This window comes from Folsomia candida, unplaced genomic scaffold, assembly GCF_002217175.1.
Source record: "Folsomia candida strain VU population unplaced genomic scaffold, ASM221717v1 Fcan01_Sc034, whole genome shotgun sequence".
Classification (NCBI taxonomy): Eukaryota; Metazoa; Arthropoda; class Collembola; order Entomobryomorpha; family Isotomidae; genus Folsomia; species Folsomia candida.
In genome coordinates, this window is record NW_019091226.1 from 1,580,507 (window position 1) to 1,594,121 (window position 13,615).

The 13,615-nt window shown below is 36.7% G+C and overlaps 3 protein-coding genes across 3 annotated transcripts; all 3 read left to right on the forward strand.

Annotated features, from left to right (window-relative positions):
* Positions 1 to 4,936: 4,936 nt before the first annotated feature.
* Positions 4,937 to 9,587, forward strand: LOC110860763. The gene is made up of 5 exons (XM_022109860.2): positions 4,937 to 5,108; positions 5,419 to 6,244; positions 6,676 to 7,532; positions 7,808 to 8,006; positions 9,162 to 9,587. Exons 1-5 carry the CDS (start codon positions 4,960 to 4,962, stop codon positions 9,438 to 9,440), a joined length of 2,310 nt encoding a protein of 769 aa, XP_021965552.1. The 5' UTR covers positions 4,937 to 4,959; the 3' UTR covers positions 9,441 to 9,587.
* A 541-nt stretch (positions 9,588 to 10,128) lies between these two features.
* On the forward strand, positions 10,129 to 11,144 carry LOC110860841 (desert hedgehog protein B). The gene is made up of 2 exons (XM_022109956.2): positions 10,129 to 10,558; positions 10,696 to 11,144. The coding sequence occupies exons 1-2, from the start codon at positions 10,273 to 10,275 to the stop codon at positions 11,025 to 11,027; spliced, it is 618 nt and encodes a 205-aa protein (XP_021965648.1). The 5' UTR covers positions 10,129 to 10,272; the 3' UTR covers positions 11,028 to 11,144.
* A 1,388-nt stretch (positions 11,145 to 12,532) lies between these two features.
* On the forward strand, positions 12,533 to 13,437 carry LOC110860842 (desert hedgehog protein B). The gene is made up of 2 exons (XM_022109957.2): positions 12,533 to 12,883; positions 13,001 to 13,437. The coding sequence occupies exons 1-2, from the start codon at positions 12,598 to 12,600 to the stop codon at positions 13,327 to 13,329; spliced, it is 615 nt and encodes a 204-aa protein (XP_021965649.1). The 5' UTR covers positions 12,533 to 12,597; the 3' UTR covers positions 13,330 to 13,437.
* Positions 13,438 to 13,615: the final 178 nt, after the last annotated feature.

Consider the following 13,615-nt stretch of genomic DNA (forward strand, 5'->3'; position numbering starts at 1 on the left):
GTAAGTTGTCAACTGAACAAGTTTTGAGTCATGCTGTAGAAAAACTGTAAGTATTACGTGAGTTCTTACCAAATTAAAATTCCACAGTATTTATATTTTGTTTACCAGGAATTATCGGTAACTGCATATGTTTGTACACTCTTAAAAATCCAGTGTTAATTGTCACCAAATTATTACCAAATGGTGATAATGTTTTCCTAACGTATATTGATAAATCTTACTCGCTAGGTGACAAATTGTTTCTGGCTGGTATTAATTATATCACAATTAGGTGATAAATATTCTTACTTCACAGTGAAGGCACATATGCTCACTGTTCTGTGCCGATTAACTGGATTTTTAAGAGTGTACATACATATGTAAATATGTAAATACATACATACATACCTAAATTTATAACGCAGTTGTTCAACTGATTGATTGTACTTATTACGTAGTTGACAATTAACACAGGTACAAAACTATTTTTAAGAGTCTATATTTCTATTAAAATTCGTCTAAATTGGTCAATGTACATATACCAAAGTTGTCGTAAATAAATACACTCGAACAGAAAATTAGGCCTACATTATGTATTTAGCTCGGCCTAAAATGGTAAGATTACAAGATTACATGATACCATTTTCTAACAAGACTTAACCAATTTCTTACACAATATGTTCTCTTTGTCCGTTTCCTTACTGACACCAAATCCTAGTAAATTTGTTTTATAAGAACTAAGAAATGACTAATAGGACAAGGTGAAGCTTAGATAATAATTTATATAATAGCTGCAACACAATGACAGCATTGTGTTTTTCACGATTCGGGTACAAATATACATATGTAGGTATTTATTTTATATTGCGGCAAAATTTACCCTTCTCTTAGACTGCGTCATCTTTTCGTTCGAACTATTAGCTTTTTTTATTCATTTCTGATCTAACATAACGCATCAATCACGCGTGATTGATGCGTTACGTGATCCCAATGAACCCGTGTAAAAATATGTATGTATGCAAATAGAACACGATGTTTTTTAGATCCTGCTGCCGAATTAATTAGGCACTAATAACTCCAGAATGTTTCTATTAGAAATAAATCCCACACTGTAATTTTGCGACCCGATAACATACAACTATCCGCCAGAAAATTCGAAATATACTAAATATGTATTTGACCATTTTAGCCAATTTTTGACGATTTTGTACAATTTTGTCACTATATTTTTCCTGGCTTAAATTTTATACCAAGCTTTGCGGAAGTGAGTTAATCCGGGAACAAATTATTTTAATAAAGTTTACTTTAATAAATAATAAAAATATCTAGAAAGACGTAAAACTTACACGCTTTAAATAACTTGGAGGTAAATCATCACCCAAGGTGATTGCAGGCAATAGTGCTCTACATATTTTTTGTACTGATTAAGGAGACGTTCTGTCACATGACATAAGTAATAAAAGAAACTCGAGTACCAATCGGGCATGTTGTTATTTAAAAAAAATTTAAACTTTTACGCAAAACAATCACATAAGAATATTCAATTTGTTTTAAATAACGATGTCATGTTAGTTTCTTACACGAATTTCGGACTTAATTCCAGTCAATTATAAGTCTCCTTAATCATTACCCGAAAATAGAACAGTTTAGTACTTCCGTAGCTTATGATTTGTCTCCGAATTATTTAGAGTGCGTATGCATAATGTATGTATACTATACATACATACATCTGTACACATTTTACAAGTAAATACTTATACGTCTTATGTACATATTAGTCTATATTTTGCACCGTTATAAATCTGGTATAAAAAGTCATGCACTTTTTGATTTGTCGGTATTACACTCTTAGAAAGCGGATAATAAATCATTGCTGACCAAATTGTTATGCTTGGGATCTAAATACGAGCTCCTCATAACAGATCGTAATATTTTAGTAATGAAAAATCTACCACTCAGAAACAGACTACTACCCATCCAGTTGGGAGTTGTTAAAAAATTAATACCACTACGGAGTATACATATGTATAAATGTGTATGTGAGTCTACCCGATTTTTTATAGTTCAATTTAGCTACTGTGTCGTATTAAAATTTTTCTGGTCCGTAAAAATCTTGCTACCGATATGGTGAAACTTAATACAGAGCTAATACTACACGGATTTACTGATCAGTATCACATTGGCAGAGTAATACATGAATACCGCTGGGTATTATTTTTAAGAGTGCTACGAGTTATACAAATATTTCTGTGGACATTGATCCAGTTTATGCGCAGAATCATACTTATTTTTTAATTTTTCGAAAACCACGCTAGATTATCTGGAGTGTAATTCAAATCTTGAAGTACATTTTTAAATACATAAATGTTTATATGTATACATACAAATATTTATGAGATCTGGAAATCTAAACCACGTTTAATACTAATAATTTGAAGTGCTCCAGAAATGCTAATTCAATGCACGATGGAAACAATTTTAATCTTTTATGGTTACTATTTACATATTTGTTAGCATTTTTTACACTTTTGGATATCGAATGAATACCTTGCACACTGATTTTAGTGGCACACCAGCCATCGGCCGTAATTTAATCTCTTATTATGACAAGTATGTACATTAAAAAGGGATAAAATTATTCATAAAAGATTTAGTTTGTACAACAGACTTTTGGCGTTAAAAAAAGATGTTTTTACTAAATACATATTTGAGTCTGAGGGTGTAAAATTTGTACTCATTCTCGCACGAAACGATAATCAAGACGATTTTTGTTTGTTTTTTCAGTCTGTTTTTTTTGTTTCTTTTCTCTCGTTAAAAATCCGTTGACACAGTGTTACCAAGAGGAAGTGACTATTGTGACTCAACCTACACGGTAACAAAATTTGTTACCGACTGTTAGCAAATTTATTGCCAGGCTGGTAATATTTATTACTCCTCTATTGCCGTTACTATTTAGTAGAATGGTAACATATTTGTTATGCCTAGATATGTATGTAAAACGTTTATTACCATGAATTCGACTATGTAGTCCCCGAATGGTAATAAATAAGTTGCTATCGAATTATTTAAAAGGTTCAAGTCTTACACAGCGTTACAGTGTCGGACAGATGTCTACGTCCACATAGTCGCGTCAATTTCATTTTCAAATTGTCACTGAACTACTGAACCAATTTTCATCATTGATATATCAAATTCTCACAAATTTAACGTAATTTCATAAAACATATGAGTTATTTCTGAAAATTCTGGGAAAACTGAGAATCATAGTGCAGAGCGAGAGAGGATGAAATTTGAGCGGACAAAAGTCTACGTCCACTTCACTTTAATTGTCAACAACAAAAATCTCTCCAATTTATAAAATCAGGTAACTTAATAAATCTATCAATAACATATGCCGCATTAATTTTTAAATAATTTTCTTCCAGAAAAATATGATGGCGTCGACACGCAAGGAAATTCCTATCGCTATTCGAGATCTTGTCATTCAGGACTGGAAGGGTGGACAAAAAGGGGGCTGTCGCAGAGACAAATATGGACCAAGTATAAATTAGCAAGGACAACCATCCAGACAATCATTAAGAACTTCAAAGCTAATGGTTCAGTCCAAAACAAGGTCAGAAGTGGTCGAAAACCCATTTTGGCTCACCGAGAAGTACGCCACGTGCTCAACAAAGTCAACGTTACACCCTCACTTAGTGCTCCAAAGCTATCTACCGAGATCAAGGAGATGTTCGGCAAACAGGTTAGTCCTATGACCATCCAAAGAATACTGAATAAGGGAAATTTGAAATCCCACAGAGCAGTCCGGAAGCCTCTTATTGTACCGAGGAATGCAACCAAACGAGTGAAGTTTGCCAGAGACCACATTTCCAAGCCACAAACATTCTGGGACATATTTTATGGACTGACGAGTCAAAGTTCAATGTCTTTGGGTCAGATGGGCGTCGTAGAGTGTGGAGATATCCAAAAGAAGCTTTGAATCCAAAAAATCTCAACCCCACAGTTAAGCACGGCGGCGGGTCGGTAATGGTGTGGGGATGCATGGCTTCAAGTGGGGCAGGAAAAATGGAATTTATTGACGGAATTATGGACCAATACAAGTACCAGGGAATACTTGACCGTAATATCCAGGAATCTGTTCGAAAACTTGGACTTGGATGACGATTTGCCTTCCAACAAGACAACGATCCGAAACACTCTGCCAAGTCCACCATGGAATACTTCAAGAAAAAAAAATTCGAAGCTAGAATGGCCTCCCCAATCTCCAGACTTGAATCCCATTGAGCATCTGTGGGACCACATTGAAAGAGAAATAAGAAAACAATCTTTTTCAGGAATTCCGGGCCTTAAATCCAGAATTCGTGAAGTTTGGGAAACCATTTCTGAAGATGTGACCAAGAATTTGGTAAACTCAATGACTCGACGCCTTGAAGCCGTCCTTAAAGCGAACGGAGGCCCAACCAAATATTAAAAATTAATTGTTATAACATTCCTTATAAATTACAGTTTTTTTTGTATGTTTTCTCTGACTGGACGTTGACTTTTGTCCATCCAATTGTTTTCATTTTGAATTAAAATACATCTCTGGCCTAAAATAAATTTTTTAGCGGAAAACTAATAATGTGCTATGAAATTACGTTAAATTTGTGAGAATTTGATATATCAATGATGAAAATTGGTTCAGTAGTTCAGTGACAATTTGAAAATGAAATTGACGCGACTATGTGGACGTAGACATCTGTCCGACACTGTACATAAACCCTGGACAGACACAAGTATCAGTTCCCTCTTAAAAATAATGTAACCCTTTGAAAAGTATACACAGAAATACACTCTGAATTCAATATTAAGCAAAACGAACTAAATTCAGAGTACTCAACGTTAACTTGATAAAGAATAAAGAGTACATTACTTTTCAAAAAGATAACATTGTTTTTAAGAGTGTAGAATTTCTCAGACTTTGTGAGTCCCCCGAGAACAATGGGATTTTCCAAACCGAGATTGATCCTTTTACCAATTTATGGTTTGGGTGCGTTCCTCATCGTGACTATCTTTTATGGGAAAGACGATCCTAGAATCTGGACGAATACGTGGTATAACGTTTCAAATCCAATACTCAAGAGAGAAAGGTATTTAATTGTTTGAAGCTTTGACACTAAATAACATGCATTTGCATAAATAAATTTAATAAGTAAACCAAAACCAACGTTGTGCATAACAAATCGTTAACTTATAGAGTTACTTTTGTATGATTATGAAATTTTTTTAAATCCGAAAATCCAAAAACGGATCGGATCAGATTTATGGAAACACTGATCCGACTCAACTCTGCTTCATACATACATATTTATCTGGGACAAAGAACTTCACTTATTTTAAATTCTAATATTTCCGTACCTTGTAAAATAACTTTATTGACCTGTTTTTCCATATTTACAGCCAGAATCGCGCATCGCCCATAATTTCGACCAAATGGATAGTCGTAACTTCCATATCACCTCCGACCCAGCAGATCGCCACGTTATCAAAGATCCACGGGTGGCAGCTTCTAGTCGTAGCCGATCAAAAAACCCCGCTCGATTGGAACGCTCCTGGCGCCATCTTGCTCTCTGTCGAAGCCCAGCACAGTCTCGGCTACGGGATAGTCTCACTTCTCCCCTGGAACTCCTACACACGGAAAATGATCGGGTATCTCTACGCCATTCAGCACGGGGCACAATACATTTACGACACCGATGACGACAACGCGCCAAATGAAGGGGTCGAATTCGAAAAGGGATTCGTCTTAACCGACACAATGAAAGGTTTAACACTCATTCCGCCCCAAGACCGGGGTAACTTGATCAATCCGTATGTCCATTTTGGCCAAAAATCCATCTGGCCACGTGGTTTTCCCCTGGACCAAGTTGGGGTCGGATACAATAACACGTACAAATTGTGCGTCGTTCACACCCCGCTTATTCAGCAAGGTCTCGTTAATGGGGATCCGGACGTCGACGCGGTTTACCGCCTTACCCAGAAAAGTGTCTATTCACCCCTAAATGTCAAGTTTGACGGGTTTGCGCCCCCACTAATTTATCCGGAAGGTCTCCTGGCCCCGTTCAACTCGCAGAATACGTTATTCCATTACGCCGCATTCTGGGGGATGCTTCTCCCAACGACGGTAACGTTTCGGGTGACAGATATCTGGAGAGGGTACTGGGCTCAGAGATTGTTGTGGGAGATAGGTGGGACTTTGGCCTTTTTACCGCCCAGGACGACACAGGTAATTAACCTACATATGTACATAAGACTCGGTGATTTATCGTCAAAAGCAGCACATTTCTACTCATTTCTCCGCTCTGGGAATTTATTTAATAATTGTGGACGACAAATTTACAGAGCAAGTTGTTGTCGATGAAGAAAAGTATACGCTCCAGATTTTTACAAGTTTTAAAGCATGAGTTTAAGGAGCGTTCAGAAAAACTGGAACTCATCGAAACCTACCTTAATTTCTGAAAAAAATTCACCACGATTTTATAAGTCAAATTACCCAGTACAAATTTGTTCGTCCAGAATTTTAACACAAATTCCCACAGCGGGAAAATGATTTAAAAGGTGTTGATTATGACGATTTTGCTGATGAATCGTGGAGTCTTATGTTACGATTTTTGCTGTCATATCTTGCTTAACATTTGACCGTTGTCTTCTTATCAGATTCGGAACAACCATACCTATCTAAAAGATTTCGTCGAGGAGGACCAGATGTATAAAGAATCCTCCAACTTCGCCAAACTTCTGACCGAATGGAAATGTCACGAAGATTCCCTCTACTCTTGCATCCTCTCCGTCACGAAGGTCATGGTTGATGCAGGTCTCATATCGGACGCTGACCTGACTTTGACCCACGCCTGGCTCGATGACCTCATTTCTATCGGCTACGACCTTCCCGACCTTGTCCATCGTCCGTCTCCTTGTATCGACCGCTGGACCACGACCCATGCCATCTTCACCGGCCAGACGGAAGACGTTAAACCGGAAATTGACACCATTAAGGAGTCCACGTTAAGAAAATTGTGTAATCTATCAGCTGTTTCTACAGAAAATAGGACAGCTTCCGCCTTTCCGACGACTCTTCTCGTCGTCACGTATAATCATCCCCACTACGACCATATGTGGATCCTGGACGCCATCTATAGGCCGCATTTCGCCAATATTTTGTACTGTGGCGCCCAACCAAATTCGACCAACGCGTCAATTGATAGTATCCTCGCCAGGGAGGAATTCGTACGGTCTGGCGCCACCGGGATTTCCTTTGTTTACGCGAATGTCAACGCGGATCCGGGATCCTACCCGCCGGAACATTCCCCCAACGGGGCGGGAGTTACGAATGGTTTCTTCGTGTATGAATGTGCCATTCGCGCAGTGGAAATGGGGTATCGTGACCTAACGGGGTACATGGTTATTGGGGACGATGTCTTGTTTAACTTTTGGAATAATGGGAAATATGATGCGAATGAGGCGTGGCTGTATCATAAGTATGCAGGATTGCTGGATACGGTTACTCCGGTTGGGTGAGTTATAATTTTTTAGTAGAGTTGGATCGTGTAAAGTTTCCAGAAACTTCATCCGAATCGGATAATCCGATCTGTTTTTTGAATTTTCCAAAATATCTGACCCTATCGGATTTTTATGTTCAAAAATATTTAATCCGATCCGTTTTCCGGATTTTCAAAAACATCTAATCTTATCAGTAAAAAAACTACAGATGCATATGTATCAAAATAAATTTGATATTTTTGTTACTTTTTACACTAAAAATGTCCTCTTTTTCTATCTTTTTTACTAGCTGGTGGTGGTGGCCGTACTCAATTTTCGGGGTGAATGCAACCATCGCAGCGTTCAACGAAATTTATGAGGATCACAATCCCTACGTTGTGGCGTTTAGGGAACAACGAGAATCCTTTGGATACAATAGGACAACAGCGATGTACGGATGGACTGATGCGTACTATTTTCCTGCAGCGAAGAGTGAAATGCTCTACGAGGTGAGTACCCCTTAATAAGTAATCAAGACTTGATTTATTGCCAAAAATCTTATCATCAAAATCAAAACAACTAACAACTTCTCGGCCCTGAAAATCTATTAAAAACTTCTCGATGACAACCTCTATAACATTGAAAATATGTACATATGCGAATGTTTTATCAGATGGACTCACCTGACTTACGAAAAATAAATAAATCAAGTAGGTCATTGTGAAGAAACATGGATTCGATTTCAAACTAAAATTTAAAAAAAATTTGGATTTCGAAATATTAGTTTTGATTGACCGGAAAAGAGTTTAAAATTGGTGTCTTACGCTGAAATTAGCGAATTATGAGAAAAATAGAGGTGATAGAGATAAAATTGGTTCCACATAAATCTGAGTTTGAAATGTGAAAGATCTCCATTGTTAGTAGTCAATTTACTAATTTCTGCCTTTATTAAGGGGTGAAAGCCCTTTATGAGATCGTTATGTCCGTCTGTCCGTCCGTCCGTCCGTCCGTAGCTCCGATACCTTTTGAACGAAAAGACATAGACACTTGAAATTTTGAACGTAAACTCCTAGCGTCAATGGACAGGACGAGTTCGAAGATGGACACTGTGACATCGTCACCTGTGACGATGACGTCGTCACGGTGACGAAAAGTGACGAAAAAGTGTCACGTGTCAGTTTTGGCATGTGACACATCATTTTTAACTAATTTTCAATGAGGAATTCGAAAATTCATGTCATTTTGCGATTGGACGTCACCTGTGACGATGACATCGTCACGGTGACGAAAAGTGACGAAAAAGTGTCACTTGTCAGTTTTGACATGTGACACGTCATTTTTAACTATTTTTCAATGTCAAATTCAATGGTGACCTCCATTTTGACCTCAGAGGTCATGTAAAGGTTATAGGACATATCTATTTCAATTTCAACTGAAATTTAACCCCGAATTCAATGGTGACCTCCATTTTGACCTCAGAGGTCATATAAAGGTCACATAAGGGTTATCAACTGTTAAATTTGACAGAAATAAGACACAAAAGTCGAAAACACGTCAGAAGTGTCAATCTTAACAAATTTTCGAACAATTTGATATTCACATTGACGTATGACACTCCTTTCACCCCTTGGTTACATGCGTTGTAACGGTTTATTTTGTCCCAGGTTGGTGTTATCTTACGCGAAAACATCGTCTTCTTGGAAATCGTGGTCCCTTTCTGGTTGAACGGGTTATCGTCGCCTGAGAAATTTGTCATTCTTCCAGGAGCATATAATGGAGGATACGGTTCCGCCGCGAGGGACCATCCCTTCGATTATTACAAGGTCGAGGAATCATTCATGCATTCCGTCAAACTGAGCGGAGTTATAACTAATGCGACACTAAGGGGATTATATTGCCACAACTTTATTGAGGAGGTTCTCAAGTATTCACCGGTTTATTGACGTCAATTCCGCAACATTCTTACATGAATGTGTATAATTTTATGATGATATATTTAGTTTACTTAATTTTATGTCCGATACAAATGAGGGAATTGATAAGGAATTAAAAATATGTATCTTAACAAGTCAACTAACGGCATATACATATATATATCTTGTTATACAACTTATTGAACTTGACATTCATTTATAAAGAGTTGGGCAGATACATACATACAGATGTACATATAACTGGTATGCGTTGTTATATAAATTGACAAAATTTCCGTGTTAAAATCACAATTAGGGAAGTTACAAATGTCTTCCAAATAATAATGTCTCAACCATAACCGGCAAATCTCGTCAAACAAACAAATAAATAGGATGTGATAAAATGTAAAATATCATGTCTAACAAATGACGTAAACCGGTATTGTTTTAGTTTCTGGTTTCTATTATGCATATCAACAGTATGTATAATTGGTAAACTAATATATTTACCTATCATCATGCAGGCAGATGCATACATATGTATATGGAACAGATTTACATACATGGATAACCTGTCCACGCCTCTCCTTTTGTTCGCCTTTGTCTTCAAGCTCTATGAGACTATGTACTTCATAAATTTGCATGGATACGTCTTTATGTCGACTAAATAAGTAAAGCGACTCATGGACCTTCCAATAAATAAATAGAATCGTCACTTAATTAAGTTTATGCAGAATCAAGTCTTCAACGGACTCTTTAACATACTTTATCGACAAGTTTCGCTGCATAAACTGGTTCTTTTTCTCATTCATCTACTCGTACTGCAAGAATCTCACACATATTTCTTTCATCATAGTTGAAAATGGGTTGCATTTGCTGCTTTTCTGGAGATGTCCTCGTCACCACGAGATTTGGTGGGGTTAAAAGGTTAGACAAATTGAAACGGGGGGAGGAAATTTTAACGATTTCGAAAAAGGGTGGGGTTTCAAAATACACGAAATTTTACGCATGGGGCCATCGCGAAGTGGAAAGAACGACCGAATTCGTCGTGATTAAGACGAACACGGGAAAAATGCTGAAAATTACGGAAGATCATTTACTCTTTGGGGAGGGACGCGTCTCAAAAAGGGCGGGAATGATTAAAGAAGGTAATTTTCCAAATATACAAAAATTCCATTTAAATTTCGAATTCACAGAAAAAGAGTCTAATTTCAAAATTCGTCAGTGAATATTACATGCATACATTTTATTTTTCGCTAAAATTTTCTTATTATTTTTCCCACAGGCGACAAAATTTGCACCATTTCTCCAGACTCAACTTTGGTAGAAGAAATCGTCGTTAAAATTTCCCTGGAAATGCTGACCGGCGTCTACGCTCCATTCACGATGAGCGGCGATTTCATCGCGAACGGAATCTTGGTCAGTTGTTATGCAAACATTGACAAGCACCACGTCGCCCATGCAGTCATGCTGCCGTTGAGGATGTTCCACAAACTGGATAAATCCTGGAAGAAAGAGAAGACTCAAAATCAGGAAGGGATTCACATCTACGCCAGAAATTTGGCCAAAATTAGGGAAGCTTTGCCACTCTGGGTTCAAACAACGATTCAGAAGTGAAATAAAAATTACAAATAAAAATCACAATCAAATACAATCAAAATATGTACAAATTAAAATAATATTTAGTAAAATTATTGTTAATAAATCTAATCAAGTATACATTTATACGTACAAGTTTTCTATAAAACGTGTTGATTTTTATTTACATATTTGACTTACTTAATATCCATATATGTATGCACATTTAAAGTAATAAATGGAACAAATGTCTTACAAGAAGTCACCCTGTTAAAGGTCTTAATACATTTTGAGCATTTTATGTGCGACTTGAATTTTCACGTATCATTACATGTGTATTCCTGGTTTCTTATTTTGTTTACATGTTAATAACCATTAGGTTTTGGCTAAAAAATCAAAGACAATGAAAATACTTTCATTGTCTTGGAAAAATTTCATTTTTAGTTCGAATGTTGAATTAGCTTTACTTTAATATGTAGTTTTACAAGTTTGGTTTCAACCCTCTCCATAATCTAGAAAACCCCACAAAAACTTTGGAAAAGCCCCGGGGTTGGTTTTCGGAAAAAACCCAGGGGTTTTCCCAACACCCTAAATACATATGCATTTACATATTTTTCAAAAGGATATTCTCATTTTTACTAGTGTCTGCATGCACGTATAATTGACTTATGTTTCCATGGTTTTGAAATTCTACATTTTAACAAACTTGTCATGAAAAAAAAGTTTCTCAGAATGCAAAAATCTGTAAAGCAGTACACAAAATCTGAGTTTAAAAATGAACCTTCACACAAGGGTAAATAAATACGCAGTAATTTGACAAGCTTCTCATTACTTATTACCAGTTATTCGAAACGTTCCCTCAAAGGCAAAACTGGTCCAATAAAATTCAACTATTTAGGTATGTAGAGGGATGTATGTATATACATACATATATATAAACTCGCAGTTGCTTAGAATAAGTACACAACTTCTTAATTGCAGTGTAACGTTGGGTAAATACTAAAGCATGACAATTCTACTGGATTGGTACAATCGAGAAGAATAAAGGCAGATGTATACATAGCTTATCGCAAATATTTAGCCCAACTATATATTTACTAATACGCAGATACACATGCATATGCAAATCTAATCCAGAAAATCTGATCAGTCCAGCATATTGAAAAATAGCGTAGCTTGAAATAAATATCATGTCAAAAATCCGGTCTTGTTTAATTGTTTTTGGTATTTTTATGAGTCTTTGTCTTCAACGAAACCGCCCTTTAAATGTATTTATGTACATAATCCAGGTTTGTATTGTATTTGTGTTCCCCTTTGTTAAAAAATTCTAGAAAAAATCATGCCATAAATTTACATATTGAGAATTTTACACGGCACAATTCATAAACTGCGTTATAGGAATCCAATTAAATTATACGTACTTAAATGATCATTATTTACATATGTACATACTTACCTTCTGTCTAAATTATATATGTATACGAACCCCAATTAAATGAACTGTTCTAGACGCGTGCATAAATTGGTTCGTTTCACTAATTTACAACCTCACAGCTATTTCTGCTCGGGAATTGCGACCATCTTCTCGCATAACCCATAAACTTTCGCAATGGCTGGTTGTTGCTGCTTTTCTGGAGATGTCCTTGTGACCACGAAATCCTGCGGGGTTAAGCGGATGGACCAGTTGATTCGAGGTGAAGAAATTTTAACCCTTTCGAAATCGGGTGGGGTTCCGAAGTACACCCAGTTTTACACGTGGATCCATCGAGAAGTGGACAGAGAGACGGAATTCGTCGTGATTAAGACGAGCCCTGGAAAAATTTTGAAAATTACGGGGGATCATTTGCTCTTTGGCGAGGAAAGGGCTGCAAAAAGGGCGGGAATGGTGAAGATAGGTAATTTTCAACTCATTGGCAGGATTTTTGATTTGCAAATTTTTGAACCAATATTGCATAACTTATGTAGATGCCTCTTATTTGACACCATGTATAATTTCTAACTTTTTCTCACAGGCGACAAGATTTGCACTATTTCTTCTGACACCACATTGGCAGAGGAAGTCGTCGTTGACGTGTCGACGGAAATGCTGACCGGGGTCTACGCCCCATTTACGATGAGCGGGGATTTTATCGCGAACGGATTCTTGGTCGCGTGCTATTCGGACATTGACAGTTTCGACGTCGCTCATGCATCCATGCTGCCCTTGAGGATGTTCCACAAACTGGATAAATCCTGGAAGAAGGGGAATAAAAATCAAGAAGGACTTCACATCTACGCCAGAAATTTATGCAAAATTTGGGACCATTTGCCAACCCAAGTTCAAACCGCGATTCAGAAATGAGATAATAATTATAAATTGAAATTACAAACAACTTAAATAAATATATACAAATACAAATTAAAATAATAGTTTGTAGAATTGTTTTTAATAAATGTAATTAAATGAAAATCTACTTTATGACAAAGGTAATCTGTTTAATTATGCATAACTTATGAGTGTGTATAAGCATCTCAAAACAAATAGTGCGCGTCACCCTGGTATTACGTAAATATGTATTACACAGTATTTTACCTCACCGCATTTAGCGACACATTCAAATGCGGCGACATTTTCCTTCAGTGCACAC

Excerpts from the sequence above, each read along its gene's own strand:
- LOC110860842 (XM_022109957.2), top strand. The coding sequence starts at position 12,598 with ATGGCTGGTTGTTGCTGCTTTTCTGGAGATGTCCTTGTGACCACGAAA. Across the intron at positions 12,884-13,000 it reads GGCGGGAATGGTGAAGATAG|GCGACAAGATTTGCACTATT; the intron begins GTAATTTTCAAC and ends TTTTTCTCACAG.
- LOC110860841 (XM_022109956.2), top strand. The coding sequence starts at position 10,273 with ATGGGTTGCATTTGCTGCTTTTCTGGAGATGTCCTCGTCACCACGAGA. Across the intron at positions 10,559-10,695 it reads GGCGGGAATGATTAAAGAAG|GCGACAAAATTTGCACCATT; the intron begins GTAATTTTCCAA and ends TTTTTCCCACAG.
- LOC110860763 (XM_022109860.2), top strand. The coding sequence starts at position 4,960 with ATGGGATTTTCCAAACCGAGATTGATCCTTTTACCAATTTATGGTTTG. Across the intron at positions 6,245-6,675 it reads TACCGCCCAGGACGACACAG|ATTCGGAACAACCATACCTA; the intron begins GTAATTAACCTA and ends TCTTCTTATCAG. Across the intron at positions 8,007-9,161 it reads AGAGTGAAATGCTCTACGAG|GTTGGTGTTATCTTACGCGA; the intron begins GTGAGTACCCCT and ends ATTTTGTCCCAG.